We start from the raw sequence: 19070 nt of genomic DNA, 5'->3' as shown, positions 1-19070 counted from the left end.
TTAATGCAACCTAGCATGATAGTTCTATCACCAATACAGTTTGCCGTAGCGTCACTGACATTTTGAGCACGTGTTTCCCTTTCCCTTTCAACCTTGCATGAAAGAATGTAAAAGACGAGCCTGTGACAAGCTCAGAAATTAATAAAACACTAAATAAGCACAAGGTGAGTCTGCCCAGAGCAGTGGCTCCATATTAGAAGAAATCAAAGTTAAAGGTAAGAAAACGCTTACTTTTTACCTATGTTGGATCCACTGCTCTGGACAAAAATCATAACTCACGGAAAGCAAGCAGGGACCATAATCTTCTTCACCAAGTAAGGAAGGTAATAAAATAGCAAACAAATGAAAAATTGGTCACTACAACAAAAGATCAGAGGTACCTGTGGATAAAGAATAAGGACTGAGGGTGGGGTCCACAAAGTTACTTAGAAATCCAAGTCCCATTTTTAGGCACCACTGCAAAACTCCCACTAGGCTGCCACCTAACCCTGTAGGCACCTAAACTCACAAGGCGCTTCTGGCCATGCACACTACAGCCTCACTCTCTTCGGTGCCCAGGTGCCTATCTCCTGTCTAAGCCACAGAGCAATTAACAAACCGGGAAAAAATAGATGTTTGGCTAGTCATGTGCAGAGTCCTGATCCAGACGGTGGCTTCTTAGCACGCATATCAGATTGGGCCCATCAGGCAAGTTCACACAAAACAGCTGGGGGTGTGGGAAGAGGATCTCCCTTATAATCTCACCCATGAAGAGGGAACCTTCTAGGTTCATTCCCACCTTCTTCCTGAGGGGGCAAAGGGATTTGAACAGGAGTCTTCCACCTCTCAGGTGATTGCCCTAGCAAGTAGACTATGGAATATTCTGATGTGAGGCTCCTTCAGTCTCTCCTTTTGAAGTTGTTCCACTTTAATTAAACAATGGAATACTTAAATATTATTTGGCTAGAGAAAGAGTTACTGACTCTATAGCCTAGTGGTTAGGACAATCACCTGAGAGGTAGCAGAAGGCAGGGGGACTTAAATTGGGGGTGTTCCACATCCTATCCACTTGGCTAAAGATTGTAAGGGAGGTCCTGCTCCTCCTCTTCTATTTTATTTCAGGTCCTGCAAGCATCTTAGGTGGCGGAATGCCTATTTTCTGCCAGTTCGTGGCTTGCTAGCACAGTTACGTGCCTCCATGCAGCCTGGATTTAAGAGCCTATCTCTGAGAGAGGGGCAGGGCTTAGCGCATACCTCTCTGCCCAGTGTCTCCATTGGCTAGCTTAGGTGGCTCCCTGCCTTGTATGCTGGCTTAGTAGACTGCAGTCTTGGTGCCTCTCTCCCCAAATCATTGTATAGGGACTGTAGGCACCTAACTCAGGCTTTAGGGATTGTGGTGTTCCTGTGATTTTTCTAGGATCATGCTCCACAAAAGTGTCTAGGTTCCTAACTTCCATTGATATGATGTTAGAATTAGAACTATGCTCTATTAGGGGACTTTCCCTCTCACTTATGTTCTCTTCTCCTCACTTTCTTCTGTTACTGATCCTTTACTAGTAGGATTACTGCAAAAAGGATGGACTAGAGACATCTGCAGGCTGATGGTATGAACTGCTAGACCACTTTGTTGCACTATTTATGGGCCTACCAGCAGTCTTCCTCGAAAGGAGGCACACTGGGCAAGGTTGAACTTCTGTGCACACAGAAGGACCCTGGCGGAGAGAACCAGGCTTAACTATTCAGGTTTGAGTGAGAGGGAACAACTGATGGATTGATGAGGGAAATGGTGCTCAACCTGGGTCCCCAATCCTGCAGTCTGCCTGAGCAGACTGGTAGTAGAGTTGGGCTTGCAAAGAGTGTTAAACCTCTTTCCTGGGTACTGGGAACCAAAGAAGCTAGAAACTGTGGCTGTTGGAGAGGATCCAGAAAACCATTTCCTGGTCTTGTAAAGAGGATGAGGAAAATTGTGAAATGGGATCAGCAATGATGATGAGGGTCCCTTGGGGCTACAGGGCCATAGAAACCAGTTACTGTGACTCATGACCCCTTCTTAACCTCTACTACTGACTCTATTTCCATGCTAGAAGACTCCACAAGGTGCAAGCAGTCTGGTTACGCCTTGCTAAAAGATCTGCTGCTCTGGATTAATAAGGACCCAGATCACTGCTGCTGTCAATGGGTGGAAGGAGCGGGCTCTTCCAAGTCCAACTGTAAGCTGCTCTCACCAATCAATGTTGGCAAGAAGGTGCGCTGAGCAAGAGGAATCCCTTCCCAAGAGTTCTTCCTTCATGAATGAATGATTTAGTAGGAAGGAGAAGGGGCAGTTCAAACTTGAATATATTCTCCAAAAAGAGCTCCAGCTGGTGGGAGCAGACAGCGAGGTGGGTGTTACTAAGCTGCTGCTTCACATGATGCTAGACAGAGGAAGCCAGTGGAAGTAGTTCTTTAGTCTACCCAAAGCTGCTGTTGTAACAGGAGCATTCAGTAAAACTGCTGCTAAAGGAATCCTCAGCAAGCTCCACACTCCATATAAGAGAAGTTTTGCTGCAAGATGTTGGCCATTTCAAGAAGCCAAACAGAGACTAAAGAACCCAGGCTTATAGAAAGCGCAGAAAAGGAACTGCTGCTGTTCAGGCAGAGGTACAGAAATACTGGGGATAACACGATTAGTTCAGCACACACAAACTAGGGGAGCTATCAACCTAAGGGTAAAAAATTCCAGTGAGATTCCTGGACCCCCCCACCACATTTCCTATCAACTGGCTTGGGCAACAATACCCATAAGCTATGACTTTTATACAAAACAGCGAGTGCTGTGTAGGAGAACACAAGAATGATCTAGAATGGATTCTATTGTACCTATTACATGTTCTATTTGAAGGGACATTGTAAAGTTATGAGTGCATGAGAAATAATATACTGTACTACCTGTTCAGTACAAATATATGACAGCTTCATACTAAAAATCCCCATAATGATAAACTGTGTGTGAAATAGCAAGGAATTTGACTATGAATGTGGGTAACTCAGGGCCAGTGCTACCATTAAGGCAAACTAGGCGGTTGCCTAGGGCAGCAAGATTTGGGGGTGCCAAAAAGCAGTGCCCCCAATTTTTTTTTACAGCGTTCCTGGCCTGGGCTGCCGGCAGCGCACTGACACGTGCGGCTCAGACTCCCTCTCCCAGCACAGCGGCCGCTCCATGCAATTATTGTCATTGCTGGCGGGGGCGGCGTGCTAGGTGAGGGGGCGTAGCAGAGGTGAGCTGTGGTGGGGAGCCCTGTGGCGGCTCCCCCCACCACCCTGCGGCACCCCCCCTCCCACAGCAGCTCTCCACCCCCCCCAGCCCGGGGAGCCATGCGGCAGCTCCCCACCCCACTCATCTCTGTTACGCCCCCTCCCCGAGCACACGGTCGCCGCTACACTTTTCCCGCCTCCTAGGCTTGCGGCGCCAATCAGCAGTTTGGCGCCGCAAGCCTGGGAGAGGAGGAGAATTAGAGCGGGGGCGGCGTGCTCGGGAGGAGGCGGAGCAGAGGTGAGCTGGGGTGGGGAGCTGCTGCTGCGGGGGGGGCGCCTCAGGGCGGGGGGGGAGCTGCTGCTGCGGGGGGGGGCGCCTCAGGGAGGGGGGGTGGGGAGCGCCGCAGGGCTGGGGGGGGGGGCGCAAGGTGGAAGTTTCGCCTAGGGTGCGAAACTTCCTTGCACCGGCCCTGGGGTAACTGTGCTTATTACAAGCATCTGTAATATGAGAAAATAAAAAGGATGTGATTTGATGCATTTTAGAGCTGCAATTTCCCAAAATCATAACCCTTTGTATTACTTCTATATATTCATGTTAACAATACTGTAGCTAAATGCACTGCAATATGTTCTGTCTCTACAGAGCTGCCACACTTAGGTGGTAGTATTTTTCCATGTGAGTTGCACGCAAATAGCCTTGCAACTCTGCATAGTGAATGAATCCCTGCATAATATTGTATACTGATGAATCTTCACTATAATAGAAGCTGAGTTAACTACAACAGGTCCTGTGCCACTGGCCTATCCTAGAAGAAGCTGGAACAATATAAGAGTCTGCTACATCAACATATTCACTATTATGGTGATATTAATTACTATTATTAATTAATAATACTTTGAAATTATTATATCCCTTTCAAAAGTTCTCCTGCCAGGTATTTTATTAGAAACATTAAGGGCCTGATGTGGCTAATTTGTACTTGCAACTACCATAATTTGCATATGCAATCATGGTAATCACAAATTAAGTATGCAAGTGCACACTTACTTTTATCCACGCAACTGACAATCTTAGCTTTTTGTAAATCAGACTTTAGAGTAATAGTGGAGGCTAATTTATGCTTTTCTGAGTTCTTTTCTTTTTGAGAATGAGAATTTTTCTGATTCCTTTCTTAGTTGGTGCTATGCTACTATCCGTCACTGAACTGCATGACTGATCCTCTGTTAAAGATCTCCTTGCCATTCTTGTCATTGAACTTTTCTATCAAAAACAAATATACTTACTTTCTAACTGAAATTGTGTAATTTGTGAGAATACTTCCACTTTAGTAGTAAACATGCTGTTTGCACTACCCAAATCAGTGCTTAGTTGCTCCAAAGAATCTGGTAATACCAGATTTAGTCCTGAATGAATCCACCAGTCTGATTTCAATGGGCTAAACACTGGAGCTTCCACATGGACAGACAACATCTTTTTCAGTTCTGTAACTGAATGATGTTGAAATGTAGGTTCAACGGTCTGATTCTCTAAAAAAACAAGATAAAAACTAGTATAAAGTATTAATGGACTAGAAACTTGAGAAAAGAACACTTTTGACAGCAAAATTACAAAAAATATTCATGACTTAGACTATGTATATCCCTTGGTATATCTTTCCATTACTAATTCAGTATCATCACTTGCCTGAAGAGCAAAGAAAGAAACATTTACATAGCTTAGTAAGATGTACATTTTTTCACCTTGTTTTTTGTGTTCAATTCCCCAGCTGTAATTCTATCTCTAGTCTGTTGATATAAACCTGCATTACAAATGATCCGAGATTTATTCATTATCTATGAGTTTACCTTCTATGCTTACAAGCATCTATTATAATCATTATTTGAAAACTCTAAATAGTAAATAGACTATTTTACAAATGAGGATGTAACTCACTTATCTCATGGAAGTCTTTTGGTGTTATTTCTTAACACTAACCATCGGGGTCAGAAATAATTTATGACTTAGTTGGTTTTGGTTCCATATTCCACTTTCTAATGTGTGCGTTTGGCATTGGAAACTTAGCTCTCCGTGAATATGATTCCACTAAGGAATTTATTAGTATGGATTTTTAAAAATTATTTGAAGATAAGAACATACTCTATAATAAAAATTGATATTTCAACAGAGCACGTTATAAGTTAGGTTTTTGTTAGTGAGTTTTAGAAATTACTATACCCATTAAAATAATTATCAGGAGGTGAACTGAAGATTTTCAAACTAGGGGAAAGCTGTCATTTTATACAAACTAGCACTGTGGAAAGACAAACTAGTTAACTGCCTTACAAGAAGATTGATATAAAGGAAAAAAAATCAAACATCCCACCTTAGATGCAATGGGATACATTTTTAGTGTGCAAACAGGAGCTGTATTCACACATTCCTTGCATTCTACATTCATTTTATAAACTTTGAAAATGTATCCTCAAATATCTGCATATATTTCTTCAAGCACTTCCCAGATTAATTTCTATGTTGTTGTAATATTTCACATACAACTCTTCTATATCAATTCAGTATATCAGAATTCATACTTCCTTACCTTCAAGCAAAAGAGAGTTCACAGCATTTTGGTATTTTTCTGACTGCCACACCAGGCACTCTAAATACTCCTTAGTTGACTCTGTAAGCAGAATACTAAAACAAAGAAACAAAAAAGGAGACACGTGGTAAGAAGCTTAAATCATAGCTTGAGATTTTCAAATCAACTTTCTTCTGGTAATACATTTAGAGAAAGTAATTTTGCAAAAGTATTTACTTTCTCTCCAATCTTCTACTTTCTCTTATTGATTCATTTGGGGAAATCTTTCCTCCACATCTGTGGGTGCAGTGGGCTCTCTGGCTGCAGGACCAATGTGGTTCCACTCCCCAAAGAGGGGAAAAGATGAGGGGTATATATACCCCTTGAATGGGCTGGAGGCAAGCAAGGGGAAGCTAGTGTGGATCACGGTGGTAGGGAGGGAGACTGAGGTCCCCTGTCAAGAGGATGCTTTAGTCCTTCCATGTCTGTGGAGGGAAAATATTAAGACTGTGAAGGCTACTCTAGCAAATAGCATAGAGAAGCCGCCATGGAACAGCCCTGCTGGTACTTCTGTCACCACATGGATATCCCCAGCACTCGGCCAAGGTACTCACTGGGTGCTTCTCTGCTGAGGACTTTGGAGGATTCACTGCCACGGAGGTATGAGTCCTCACCTTCCCCAAGGATATTAAACCTCCTTACAGGAGAACAGCCTTAAAGCAACTCTCTTGGTCTTTTCAAGCTCCATGCACTGAGACCATGCACAGGGTGTATTCCCTGGAATAATGTTTCTCTCCAAGGCAAAGTGCACAATGGATGAAACCATCGGCAATGAACATCTCACAGAATGAGGCCATAAATTAACAGAATCCAATTAAGCTAGTTTTGCACTAATTTGGAGGAGGTTGTACCAGTTGTATTCTCATAAAACTTTTTCTTACCTGTTACCAACAGGAGAAATAGGTTCTGCCTGAAGTCCTGCATGAAGTGAATTCACGTGTGATCTTTGTGGTCTGCATGGCGGAGTTAGTGGTATTTCTACTTCATATTGAGGATATAAAGCGTAACTAACTGGGAATTGCAGAAAAATTACACCACATTTCACAAATATAAGTGAAAGAAATGTAAATATTTATGTATAACTGACACCAGTTACATTTTGTGTTTCAAATTTATTATGAAGATTTTATGTTTTATCACTTGAGCAATAAAGACCAAATTGTGGTACTTTAATATCTAGACAACAGAGATAATAGTAATGCATAAATCACACTTTTTTACTGCTTTTCCTATGTGATTCTGGGAATCTCTGCACACCTAGCCAACCATTCAGAATTTAAAATCACCAGTTATTATTTTGGGGCATTTTTAAAAATTAAATGTTGATCAGCTGTGGCCCAGTTATGTAGCTCTTACTTAGATGGAATGGCTCTTTCAAATTATATTTGTGATGGTTCTAATATCACTCACATTGACAGTGAAACCTGCAAGTCTGAAGGTTTCACTGTCAATGTGAGTGATATTAGAACCATCACAAATATAATATAAGTTGCAAGTCTGCAACTCAGATACCTCAAACTCTGAGGGAGTCAATTATTTTTTCATATGCAAATAAAATTCAGTGCTACTTACAGCCCTAGTCTTGTAAATGCTTGTCACAGAAGACTCCCACTGAAATCAATTCAATTTCAATTGATGTTCCATATGCAGAGCACTTGCAAGATCAGATCCTATATTTTTAACCAGCTATGCAAACAAGATTGGGGAATCAAAGCAATCTCTTGTAGGTCACATTTATTGCTCTACTTTTGCCAGTAAAATGAATTTCAGACGTGCTTATTGATTTTTCTAGCTTGCAAGGAACTTGTTTCTTTGGTTGTTTTTTTTCCTTTATTTTTTTCACTGTAATTTTTTTACTAAACTAAAAGCTAGTTACAAACAAAGCTAGCAAATGCAAAAGGTAAGAATGTTGCCTGCAGTTCTGTCTTGCAGTCACAGGTGGTAAAAACCTGAAGAACAACTGGCCTCACTCTGCCTTTTATGTACTCAGGAGGGGTGAGAAGCTAGGGTGCGAGCTCACTCTGGGCACAAGTGCAGCCCACCTGACACCTCTGGCCACAGAGTCTGATCTCAAATGCACAGGACATGTGTGCATCAAATAATGGAATACATATGGAATACATAATCAAAGAATCATAGTTCTTAAAAACCACCACTGGATTTGCTTATAGAGCACTTCCTACCTGCCTCACTGCATTCCAGTGGATTTCTGCTTTGATTGAAACAAACCTCTTCCATTGTGGGACAGTATTTTGAAATCTCTATTTCATTTGTAATATTTGCAGTAAGATCTGAAAAGAGATAAAAAGGTGCCACAAATGATAACCATTTATTTCCTCAAAGCTGTTTCTTGAACAATGTTTTCTTTGTTTCTGTTTTCATTGATCCCCCATTATCATTTTGAATTTATCAATGCAAAGTACTGCAGTTACCATCAGTTACCAGGCAAACAGCAGAAGGTGTTCATAAGACCATAGCAATCGCCCTATGTGACCAGGTCAGTGGTCCATCTAGTCCCATATCCTGTCTTCACAGTGATTAGTACCAGCTGCTTCAGAGGAAGATGCAAGAAACCCTGTATTAGCTAGATGTGAAATAACCTGTCCTTAGGGAAAGTTTCCTCCTAACTTATGGAACACCACTCCCATGGGTGGCTTGTCAGCAGCTGGGATCAAACAGATGGCCTCTGGATCTAAAAGCATGAGCCTATACTGCCCGAGCTAAAAAACAAACAAACCTTTTTTAATTCTCTCATTTGCCAAAATAAATTAAAGTGTAATTTTTTTCTGGCCAAGTTGAGACCACAACCACAGTTTCCATGACTGTACAGGTAAGTTACTGCCACAAGCACTGATTTAAAAACTGAGCAGTGTCACTGAAGGTGTAACACTAATCCTGAAAAGCCAGAGGGTTTCTGATGCTTCCAAAACTCTTTTTTTAATATTTACTATTATGACTTTGAATATTCTTGTTATCCATATAAATATCTAATCCTTTTTGGAAACTTGCTAAGATCTTGGCCTAAATTATACCCCTTGACAATAAGTATCACAGGTTAACTGTATTTTGTGTGAAAAATTATTCCTTTTATCAGCTTTGTATGCCACTTTTCAATTTCACTGAATGTCCATTTGTTCTTTTATTTAGAGATAAAAGCTAATGCTTTAAAATGCCGATCCAAATTCTAGACAGATGTTGTTGATTCCTGGTAAAGGGCTTCTTTGAGAGAGAGAGAGAGAGAGAGAGAGAGAGAGAGAGAGAGTTCCTCCCCTGTCCTGTCCTAGCTTCCCAGGGCTGAAAATAGCTGTACTGATCTACCAAATCAGAGCAGATACATACCACCCCATCCAGGGATGTACGAAAGGCTGCTCTGCTCTGAGGAGGAAGGCTATAAGATGTGCAGTGGGAATCCTGGGAAATAGCAGGTTCACGAAAGAGTTTACTTGGTCTGTGTTTAAATTGATAATCATGTTATTCAGTTCATGGTAAACATTTGATAGACATATGGAAAGAATATTGGTCTATGGCAGGGTTGTAATGTTTTTATCTGAGCCACTAGAAGACTCAGAAATACAAACTGCAGAAGGGTATTTTACTAATTTTTGTGTTTTGCTTAGATGTGTTCTATGACGCTAATCTCAGGCCTTCCATAACGTTTTGAAGGAGAACCCTAATATGCATACTAAGTAATAACAATACTTAGCACTCATCAAGTGTACAAGAATCGAGATTACATTTTAACACGCGTTGACAAAAGTTTGCTATATATATTTGTACTGTGAAAGTGCTGCCATCACTATTTATTATTTTGTTCCTCTGGTCTAATGCTTTAGATATTGGTTCTTCTTTTACTTGCTTGTACGTACAATTGTGTAAATTACAATTAGTTTACAAATATAGAAAATCAAATGTTTATAGTAATAAAATAGTTTATTTGTGTTTGGTAGATTATACAATGCACTATTACATACAGAAAATTGCATTAAAAGCACGTGGTTTAGGTTGCAAAGTCAAGGACTGAAAAGTTAGGAAATTCCAGATTTATGGTTGCTCGTACAACTATAATTCTATCTCTTTGTGAATCGATCCTTTACACTGAATAAGGCAGTGATTCCATGGGGAAAAAACAGCATGAGATTATGTAATTTGACAGTACTATAATACATACACAAAATTAAATTGCACAGGTAACCTTAATTTTGGTATTTCCTAACTTTCAAGATCTTGACTTTGCAACCTAAATAACTTTCTTTAAATGTCATATTTATACTAGTTTTTAAATTCATGCAGTTCTTTTTCATTTTTGTGGGTTACTTCTTAGAGGGTTTTTTTAAAGGAAAAAGATGAAAAAAGAATTCTATGATGTACAAATGCAACATCCCCATATCACGAGCAGGGTTTGACTCCGGGACTTTCAGCACTGTAACACAGGCTACCACCACTGGAGCTAAAGGACTAAGGCCTAACCAGGTTAGTTGGCAGCAGGAGAAAGCTGTTAGCCAAGAAAGTGATGGACCACTGGGTTCTGAGGGTAATAGTAGGGGGAACCCAGCTAGCACTCTCTCTCCATGGTGTTAGATTAGGGACATCTGGTCCCATATGGTATTCCTGGAAGGTGGGGAGGAAATGGATCATTGGTCAAGTGCCGGGGGTTGCTCTGAGAGAAGCTGGCCTAGCTCTCTTTCCCGCCAATCAAGACGTGGTGGGTTTCTGCCCCACGCGGCACATAGAGCACTAGGGTCATGGGCCAGGTCCAGAGGGATATGGAACCAAGCCCATTTCTTACTTCCACTCAATTGCTACAGTTGTCTTGGTATTCACAATACAGTATCATCTGCCATTGCTACTTTGGCAGCCTATAGAATATTTGTAAAAAGCAACAGAGGGTCCTGTGGCACCTTTAAGACTAACAGAAGTGTTGGGAGCATAAGCTTTCGTGGGTAAGACATGCATCTGAAGAAGTGAGGTTCTTACCCACGAAAGCTTATGCTCCCAACACTTCTGTTAGTCTGAAAGGTGCCACAGGACCCTCTGTTGCTTTTTACAGATTCAGACTAACACGCCTACCCCTCTGATAGTATAGAATATTTGTATTTTGAGTTATTATTTGGCAGGCTGCCAACATTTTCCTGAGGAACAAAAGAGAACAAAGTAAGTATTTTTAAAAGTTTAATAGAAAAATGCAAATGGAGTTTCATGGGATAAAGAAAAAGCACTTCAGCAGGAGAATAACTCTCAGGCTATCAATATCAAAGGTCTGCTGCTAACAGTGGAGGTGGGAGAACTTCTCAAAGAAAAGGTGATAAGAATATTTTGAAATAGAGATGGTAGTCAAAGTAAATACAGAGGCTGTTACCAGCTCCCCCTATAATGTTGTGGACAACTTATATGGAGTGACTGTGCTGCACGAATTATTGTAAACTACTCTGGGATGTCTAAAAAATTCATCTTAGCTTAGCTAACCTATTCCGTTATTATCATTAGAAACACTCTTCCACCTCAATAACAATATCTGCTTCTGAAATAACATGGGCTTGAATTGAGGTGTACAGTATGTAAGAGATCACTTCCTTTTGGCTGCTTACAGGAAACTTTAATACTTTGACATTTGACATGCCAAACCTGTTCCACAATTTCATACACAGAATGGGCCTTATTCTCATCTGATTTATACTAGTCTGAATCAGTAGTAATTCAAGTGAAGATAATGGAGTTAAAAAGATAATGGTGTGAAGTCTGTGCAAATGAGAGGAGAATTGGGCCCAATATATCAAGCAAACAATTCTCACCTTTGATTTTATTTTCACTCCTACTTTCATCTTTTATAATTTCTGGTGCTAATTTTAACAACTCTTTCAGTTCCAAGCACGATGGAATCTCAACTTTCTGTCTGAAGTCTGTTGTCTTGTTGGATTCTAACTCAACAGGCAGCATTAATGACTGAAAAAATAATAAACACAGTAACACTGGGACAGATAAGGTTTAAATTTGTGATTTTTTGCTTTTACTATTTAATTTAGACTTTTATTTTTAAATAGTTTGTAGAAATATAGACCAAGAATGGCTTAAGAGTAGAAAGAGGGTTGAATTCATGGGGAAAAAGAAATCAGATTAAAATAAATGACTTTTATACACAGAAAAAAATTTCCAAGTCAAGTGTAGTACTGGTGTAAAAATAACTGGAAGAACTGATTAGTGCTACAGGCAGTGCTGACATGATGCCTGCTCTTGTCGGTATGGTATCAGAGAAGGACTATACCCTCACTTTCCCTTTGCACTCTGGTGTGGCTGTGCTGAAGAAGCACCAGATATAAATACTTGAATTAGGTTTAATTAGTCCTGCTACTCAGCATGCTCCCTGAGTACTTCCTTCATTCCTTCAGTGATACATCTACTCTGCCCTCCCCAGTGCCATTCTGCCTCTGTAGAGACATAATGTGCCTCGAACTGTAAGAAATATTATTTTTAAAGTGTTGCAAAACTGAGCATAATAGTAAAAAAGGCACTTTCCTGAACCTTACCTTCCCCCTCCACACACCCTCCCAAGACATACACACAAAGGCTAGATCCTTCTCCACTTGATTTCCACTTTTGATCTGATGTCACCAATCTAGCATGTGCTGGTGCATCTGATCATAGCAGAAATAGACACCCCAAGTGGGGCTTCCTATCACAGGCCTCCAAAAAAACAAAACAAAAAAACCTGGTTTAAACTAATACTCTTTTTTTTTAAATGTTGGCTAATGGAGGCATTTGGCACAGTTTGCAAAAATTAAGGGAATTCTGTTAAAGTGACTTACAAGTCACTTTTAAGTCAGAATACAGGTACATATATTGATAAGTGTATTAAGCAGCAGTCACTAAAATCACTGGGATGAAACTTATTTATAATACCTCCTCATCCTTTAAAGACATTCGACAAAAAATTTCCTTAACTACATGTAGTTCTTTTTCATTTTCATGAGTCTCTGCGTTGCTTTGGAAAGTCAAGCATTCCCTATTAAAAGATCAGCAAAATAGCACAAGTTTCAGAGTGGTAGCCATGTTAGTCTGTATCAGCAAAAAGAACAGGAGTACTTGTGGCACCTTAGAGACTAACAAATTTATTAGAGCATAAGCTTTCGTGGGCTAAAACCCACTTCATCGGATGTATTCATTCATCCTACTGTATTTTCCACTGCATGCATCCGATGAAGTGGGTTTTAGCCCACGAAAGCTTATGCTCAAATAAATTTGTTAGTCTCTAAAATAGCACAAGTGACTTCTCTTTAGTTTGTTGGTTTATATTCATGATGCAAAGTTTTAATAGTAACCTTGATGACAATACATGTCAGAAAAATGATTAAAAAAACCCTACAATTTTCTAGGAAAACAATTCTAAGGCATGCTGTAATAATTTGAACATTAAACTGACATGACGCCTGTTCATCATACTATCCAAGAATTGTTAATTTATGTACAGAGGAGAAAAATTTAATATTGTAGAATTAAACATTGTCACAACACTCAAACTCCCCAGTCTTTTTAAATTGCTTTACATTGCAGGATTGTAGAATCTTATTTTCTTACCAAAATAAGTTTTTCTAATGTATGAAGAGCTTTTATGATTTAGTACAACTCAAAATTTCTTGAATCCTTCAGTTTTTATAAACTTTTACTTTTCTTTCTGTGAATCACTGTGTATTTATTAATGCAATGAAATAAGTCAGAGTATGTTTAATATTAAATAAAATTAAAATGTAAAAATGTTCTTCAAAGGCAAACTGATAGGCTTTTTAAATACAAAAGAAATAAAAAGGAAGAACTAGACTAACACTTGCTCTGTGAAGGAGTGCAGGAAGCTGGAGAGAGTGCATAGAGTCACTTCCCAGTGCCTTCTCCCCCATGTCTTTAAAGGCTTTATCACTGTGAAATGCACCATTGTTCAGGGAGTATACTTCCTCACCAACAGTGGGGCACCACTACCTCCCAGAAATAATAATTTTGATTTAAGAGTATAAATCACTAAAGCCCAAATCCTGAGATTTTATTTAGTTTTAATTTCAGTGGACGTTTGCCTGAGTAAAGGATGGCTCTCCTTTGTGGATACTTCTCCCCAACTGTTCCACGGAGGAAGCATCGTTCCCCAGATGGAGCAAGCTGCTAGGATTGTATGGATCAGCAGGAGGCCAGTGCCATCCACGTGAAGGCTCCATGCCTCCATACCAGCTCTTGGCCTCCGGTTGCCCTCCTCCTTTGCTTTCTACATTTTTGGCAGCATATTTCCAGTGGAGACAGTTGAGAAAGAAACTGACCTCTCACACAATCTGAGTGTCACGTCTAGGAGCTCAGCCAGGGACAGGGGCGGCTCTAGCTTTTTTGCCGCCCCAAGCATGGCAGTCAGGCAGCCTTCAGCAGCATGCCTACGGGCAGTCCGCCGGTCCCGCGGATTTGGTGGCATGGCTGCGAGAGGTCCGCCGGTCCTGCAGATTCAGCGTACCCACCGCCGAATTGCCGCCGAAGCCACGGGACCGGTGGACCTCCCGCAGGCATGCCGCCGAAGGCAGCCTGACTGCTGCCCTCGGAGCAAGCGGCTGCCAAACGACGTTAGAAGGGAGCATTACGCAACTTTAAACGAGCATGTTCCCTAATTGATCAGCAACGTAACAATGGAACAACTGGGACGTCTTTAAGTGAGGAGTTACTGTATTCGTCTAAGAAGCTGGGAATGGGCGACGGGATGGATCACTTGATGATTACATGTTCTGTTCATCCCCTTTGGCCACTGTTGGATGACAGGATACTGGGCTAGATGGACTTTTGGTCTGACCCAGTATAGCCATTCTTATCTTCCTGAACTGTTCATCAGAATAATGACTTAATTTTCCAAACACCCTGTCAGATAAGGGAATATTATTATCCCCATTTTACAAATGGGGAATTGAGGCATCGACGGCCAATGGGAATGCATGCCTAGGTGCTTTTGAAAATCCCACTAAGTACCTGTCTGCCTCTTTAGGCACATAAATATGCTTAAAAATCTGGCCCAAAGAGGTTTAAAGTCAAAAGAATCTACTACATTTGGATGCCCAATCTGAGATGCCTAGGATGTGACTTTTCAGATTACTTAGCATTATATAGCATTTTATATGCTCAAAGCACAGTTCCCATTGACTTCAGTTCCAGCCGTAAACGCTCAGCACGTCTATAGATCAGACCCCTAGGTCTCAAGCTGAGCACACAGAAAATGAGGAACACACAACTAGTGACTATTTCTGAAAAGTCTGGTTTAAGAGACTTGCCTAGCATTACATAGGAACTCTTTGGCAGAGACTGGGATAGAATCAAGATCTCTAGGGCAGCATTCAACTGACTTAACCACAAGACCATCCTTTTCCCTCTTGCAATCTCCTGCCTCATTCACTACACACCTTCCAACTTCTGCAACAAATGAGGCAGGGTTCCTGCAGACAACATTCTCCTTCGTTACACAACCCTGATTTATTGCCAGAGCAGGTCCATCATGTGCACTGAGGCAGGGGTCCTACAGAAAAAGATTGTACGATATTGCATCTGCAAAGGGGGGTTGAATTACAGTTGAACAAGCTACCTTAATTCTGGTATTTCCTAACCTTTGAGTGCTTGCCTTTGCAATCCTACTAATGATTTTATTGTAGTTTTTTGAGTGTGTAATTTGATTGCTTTACAAAAAAAAATCTAACTGAAAAAAATGGAAATTCCATCATGTGATATCATATTGACACCCATGTTTCATCAGCAGGGTTGGAGCCTTTAGATCCACTCCTCAGACCTCTTCCATATCAGCATGATTAAGCTGCAAAGCTCTACTTAGCATGTGTGAACAGAGATTTTTCAAAGGGTTATAACTCAGCCAAATTTGTGCAGATATTCATGGGGATGACAAAAGACACATCCCTGGCACAAAGGCAATCCCCCTGCCAAATTTCATATCCCTGAATTTTTCAACATGAACAAAAGAAAAAAACAAAAACATTTTTCACTAGACTTGTTCTCGGAAACAGGTGAACCATTCTGGCTGAAACATTTGCAAAAATAAACAGCCCAAGGCAGAAACTTGGTATGGAATGTTTCAGCCCAAATGGTTAAAGTCTGACAAAGATGCAAGCAACTGAAAACAAGGTCTTATAATGAAGAGTATTGGAAAACCTTAATAATAGGCCTATAATATTTTCTTAATCATGGAGTATTTTAATTATTTGTTCAGTGCTTTGTCTCAGGAAAGTTGAGTATTTCATAAATAAAATTATTATTTAAAAAGGTCAAAACATTAAACAAGCTAATGAACAATTTCAGATAATTTGGTGAGCAAATGAAGAGTATTTAATAGTCAACTGGATAAGTTTTGCATACTGTCCTACTTTTCTTTTTTAATTTGTTTAAGTTAAACATCAAGTTAAGATCTTGATTCTGCAATTAACTTTATGCAGACACAAATCCAAATCCTGCCCATTTAACTCAGTGGGAGTTTTGACTGATTAAGGAGGAGTGGGTTCTTTTAAAGCTGAACATTATTTCAGCACTACAAGCTGTATTTAAAAAAAACCCCACAGAAACAATCAGACATGTAGGGCCCTAAAAATCATATCACCTCTCTTATTCTATTTTCTTTAACGATGTATTTAACCTCCATCCTATACATTCTTCTTTCCATTACAAAGAGATTAAGTTTTTTAAACCAATTACATATCTTATTTCATTGCAATTATAAAGAAATCACAGCTGAACAAAATCCATAATGAAATAATATGAGTTAAGATGTTAAAGTGGCAATATTAATCACACTTATGATCCACATACATACAAGAGGAGGAGGTTTTATGTTCAAAAGTATATAACAACTTTGCAAGTACCTGAAAAGGTTCTCTTCAGTCAAAATCTGTCCTTTAGAATTTAAGAGGGGATCCTTCACTAAGAAAATTTTTAGTCTAGCCAAGAGGGTATGCAGAGTAGGTAGTCGTTTACGATATTCTTCCAAATTATCAACAAAAACAAGTTCATCTGCAATATATAAATCTTGAACAAGATAAGAAAAATAATACAATAGCAAGAAATTTAAAAGGGATAAGAAAAATCTAAACAGTTAAAATTGTGTAAAAGGACAGCTAAGTATTTGTATTTTTAAAATTTATTTTAAATGCTCACTGTTTGTAAAGCTCGTTTAGAATCTTAAAGCAACCTTATTTATGTTTCATTTGGTAAGCACTGATTTCCCAGCCCCCTGGCTTATTTTTAAAAAAGCATATAATAAACAAGATTTCTTTCTATTCACTTCCTAATTTGTGTACTAGCATCTGTCAGACAAACCTTACAAATGGGGTTTTGTTGGATAATTTACACATATAAATGAGACCAGTGTCTGGGTACTGTATTCCCTTTGCTGGGAATGAAGTACTCTTATGTTCTTCATCTCTACAGCATAATGTTTATATATAGATACAACATAAAATGTACCCCTCCCACTCATAAAATTTGGCAACAGCAGTGGATTTATTTAAAAATCAAGAAAACATTTAAAATGCTGAAGTACAGAACATCAGACTATAGCCATTTTAAGATACTTCAAATTATGGGCCTTAGTTATTGGATAAGGTCCCTATTCATTCATACTTTTGCACTTTTTATCCTGAGCAGTTAGCCAATATACAGCACTATGGCCTAGTCTACACTACGACTTTAATTCGGATTTAGCAGCGTTAAATCGAATTAACCCTGCACCCGTCCACACAACGAAGCCATTTAATTCGAAATAAAGGGCTCTTTAAATCGATTTCTGTACTCCACCCCGACGAGCGGAGTAGCGCCAAAATCGATTTTATCATTTCGAATTAAGGTTAATGTGGCCGCAATTCGATGGTATTGGCTTCCGAGAGCTATCCCACAGTGCACCATTGTGACCACTCTGGACAGCAATATGAACTCGGATGCACTGGCCAGGTAGACAGGAAAAGCCCCGCGAACATTTGAATTTCATTTCCTGTTTGCCCAGCGTGGAGAGCACAGGTGACCACAGATAGCTCATCAGCACAGGTAACCATGCAGGCCGATAATCAAAAAAGAGCACCAGCATGGACCGTACGGGAGGTACTGGATCTGATCGCTATATGGGGAGAGGATTCAGTGCTAGCAGAACTTCGTTCAAAAAGAGGAAATGCAAAAACTTTTGAAAAAATCTCCAAGGGCATGATGGAGAGAGGCCACAATAGGGACTCAGATCAGTGCCGCGTGAAAGTCAAGTAGCTCAGACAAGCCTATCAAAAAACAAAGGAGGCAAACGGTCGCTCCGGGTCAGAGCCACGGACATGCCGCTTCTACGATGAGCTGCATGCAGTTCTAGGGGGGACCGCCACCACTACCCCACCTCTGACCGTGGATTCTGAGGCGGGGATAATCTCATCAGCTACACCTGAGGATTCTGCGGACGGGGAAGAGGAGGAGGAGGAGGACGAGCTTGCAGAGAGCACCCAGCACTCCGTTCTCCCCAACAGCCAAGATCTTTTTCTCAGCCTGACTGAAGTACCCTCCCAACCCAGTATCCAAGACCACGACCCCATGGAAGGGACCTCAGGTGAGTTTACCTTTTAAAATATAAAACTTGTTTTAAAAGCAAGGGTTTTTTATGATTACTTTGCCCTGAGGACTTGGGATGCATTTGCAGCCAGTACAGCTACTGGAAAAGTCTGTTAACGTGTCTGGGGATGGAGCAGAAATCCTCCAGGGACATCTCCATGAAGCTCTCCTGGAGGTACTCCAAAAGCCTTGCCACAAGGTTTCTGGGCAGTGCAGCCTTATTCCGTCCTCCATGGTAGGACACTTGACCGCGCCATGCTTGCAGCAAGTAATCTGGTATCATTGCATGACAAAGCCTGGCAGCGCATGGTCCCGGTGTTTGCTGGCATTCAAGCAACATCCGTTCTTTATCTTGCTGTGTAATCCTCAGGAGAGTGATATCGCTCATGGTAACCTGGTTGAAATACAGGAATTTAATTAAGGGGACAGAGGTGGCAGTTCCTACTGGGCTGTTTGCTGTGGCTGAAAAGAAATCCTTCCCTGCAGTTAGCCAAGCGCGGGGGGGAGGTGGGAATTGGCCCAGAGCTTTTCGCGTTTGGCTAGCAGGGATCTTCCCTGATACCAGCCACGCGGTGGGGGGAGGGGTAAAGCAATCATCCAGAGAATTGGATGGGGGGTGGTGGTTAGTTTGTTTTCTGCTGCTGAATGTTA

The 19070-nt window shown here is 40.7% G+C and overlaps 1 protein-coding gene across 1 annotated transcript in view; it reads right to left on the bottom strand.

The window, feature by feature from the left end:
- Positions 1-19070, bottom strand: part of SHOC1 (shortage in chiasmata 1) — a 99423-nt gene that overhangs the window by 55229 nt on the left and 25124 nt on the right. Inside the window, exons 3-6 of the mRNA XM_054033164.1 lie at positions 8015-8122; positions 6713-6842; positions 5793-5887; positions 4498-4740 (exon numbers count right to left, since the gene is read on the bottom strand). Coding sequence (XP_053889139.1) covers positions 4498-4740; positions 5793-5887; positions 6713-6842; positions 8015-8122 — 576 coding nt within the window. The remainder of the gene's footprint in view (positions 1-4497; positions 4741-5792; positions 5888-6712; positions 6843-8014; positions 8123-19070) is intronic.

This window comes from Malaclemys terrapin, chromosome 6, assembly GCF_027887155.1.
Source record: "Malaclemys terrapin pileata isolate rMalTer1 chromosome 6, rMalTer1.hap1, whole genome shotgun sequence".
In the NCBI taxonomy this organism is placed as follows: domain Eukaryota; kingdom Metazoa; phylum Chordata; order Testudines; family Emydidae; genus Malaclemys; species Malaclemys terrapin.
Note: the sequence above shows the minus strand (reverse complement) of the source record. Positions and strands in the feature narration are given on the sequence as shown.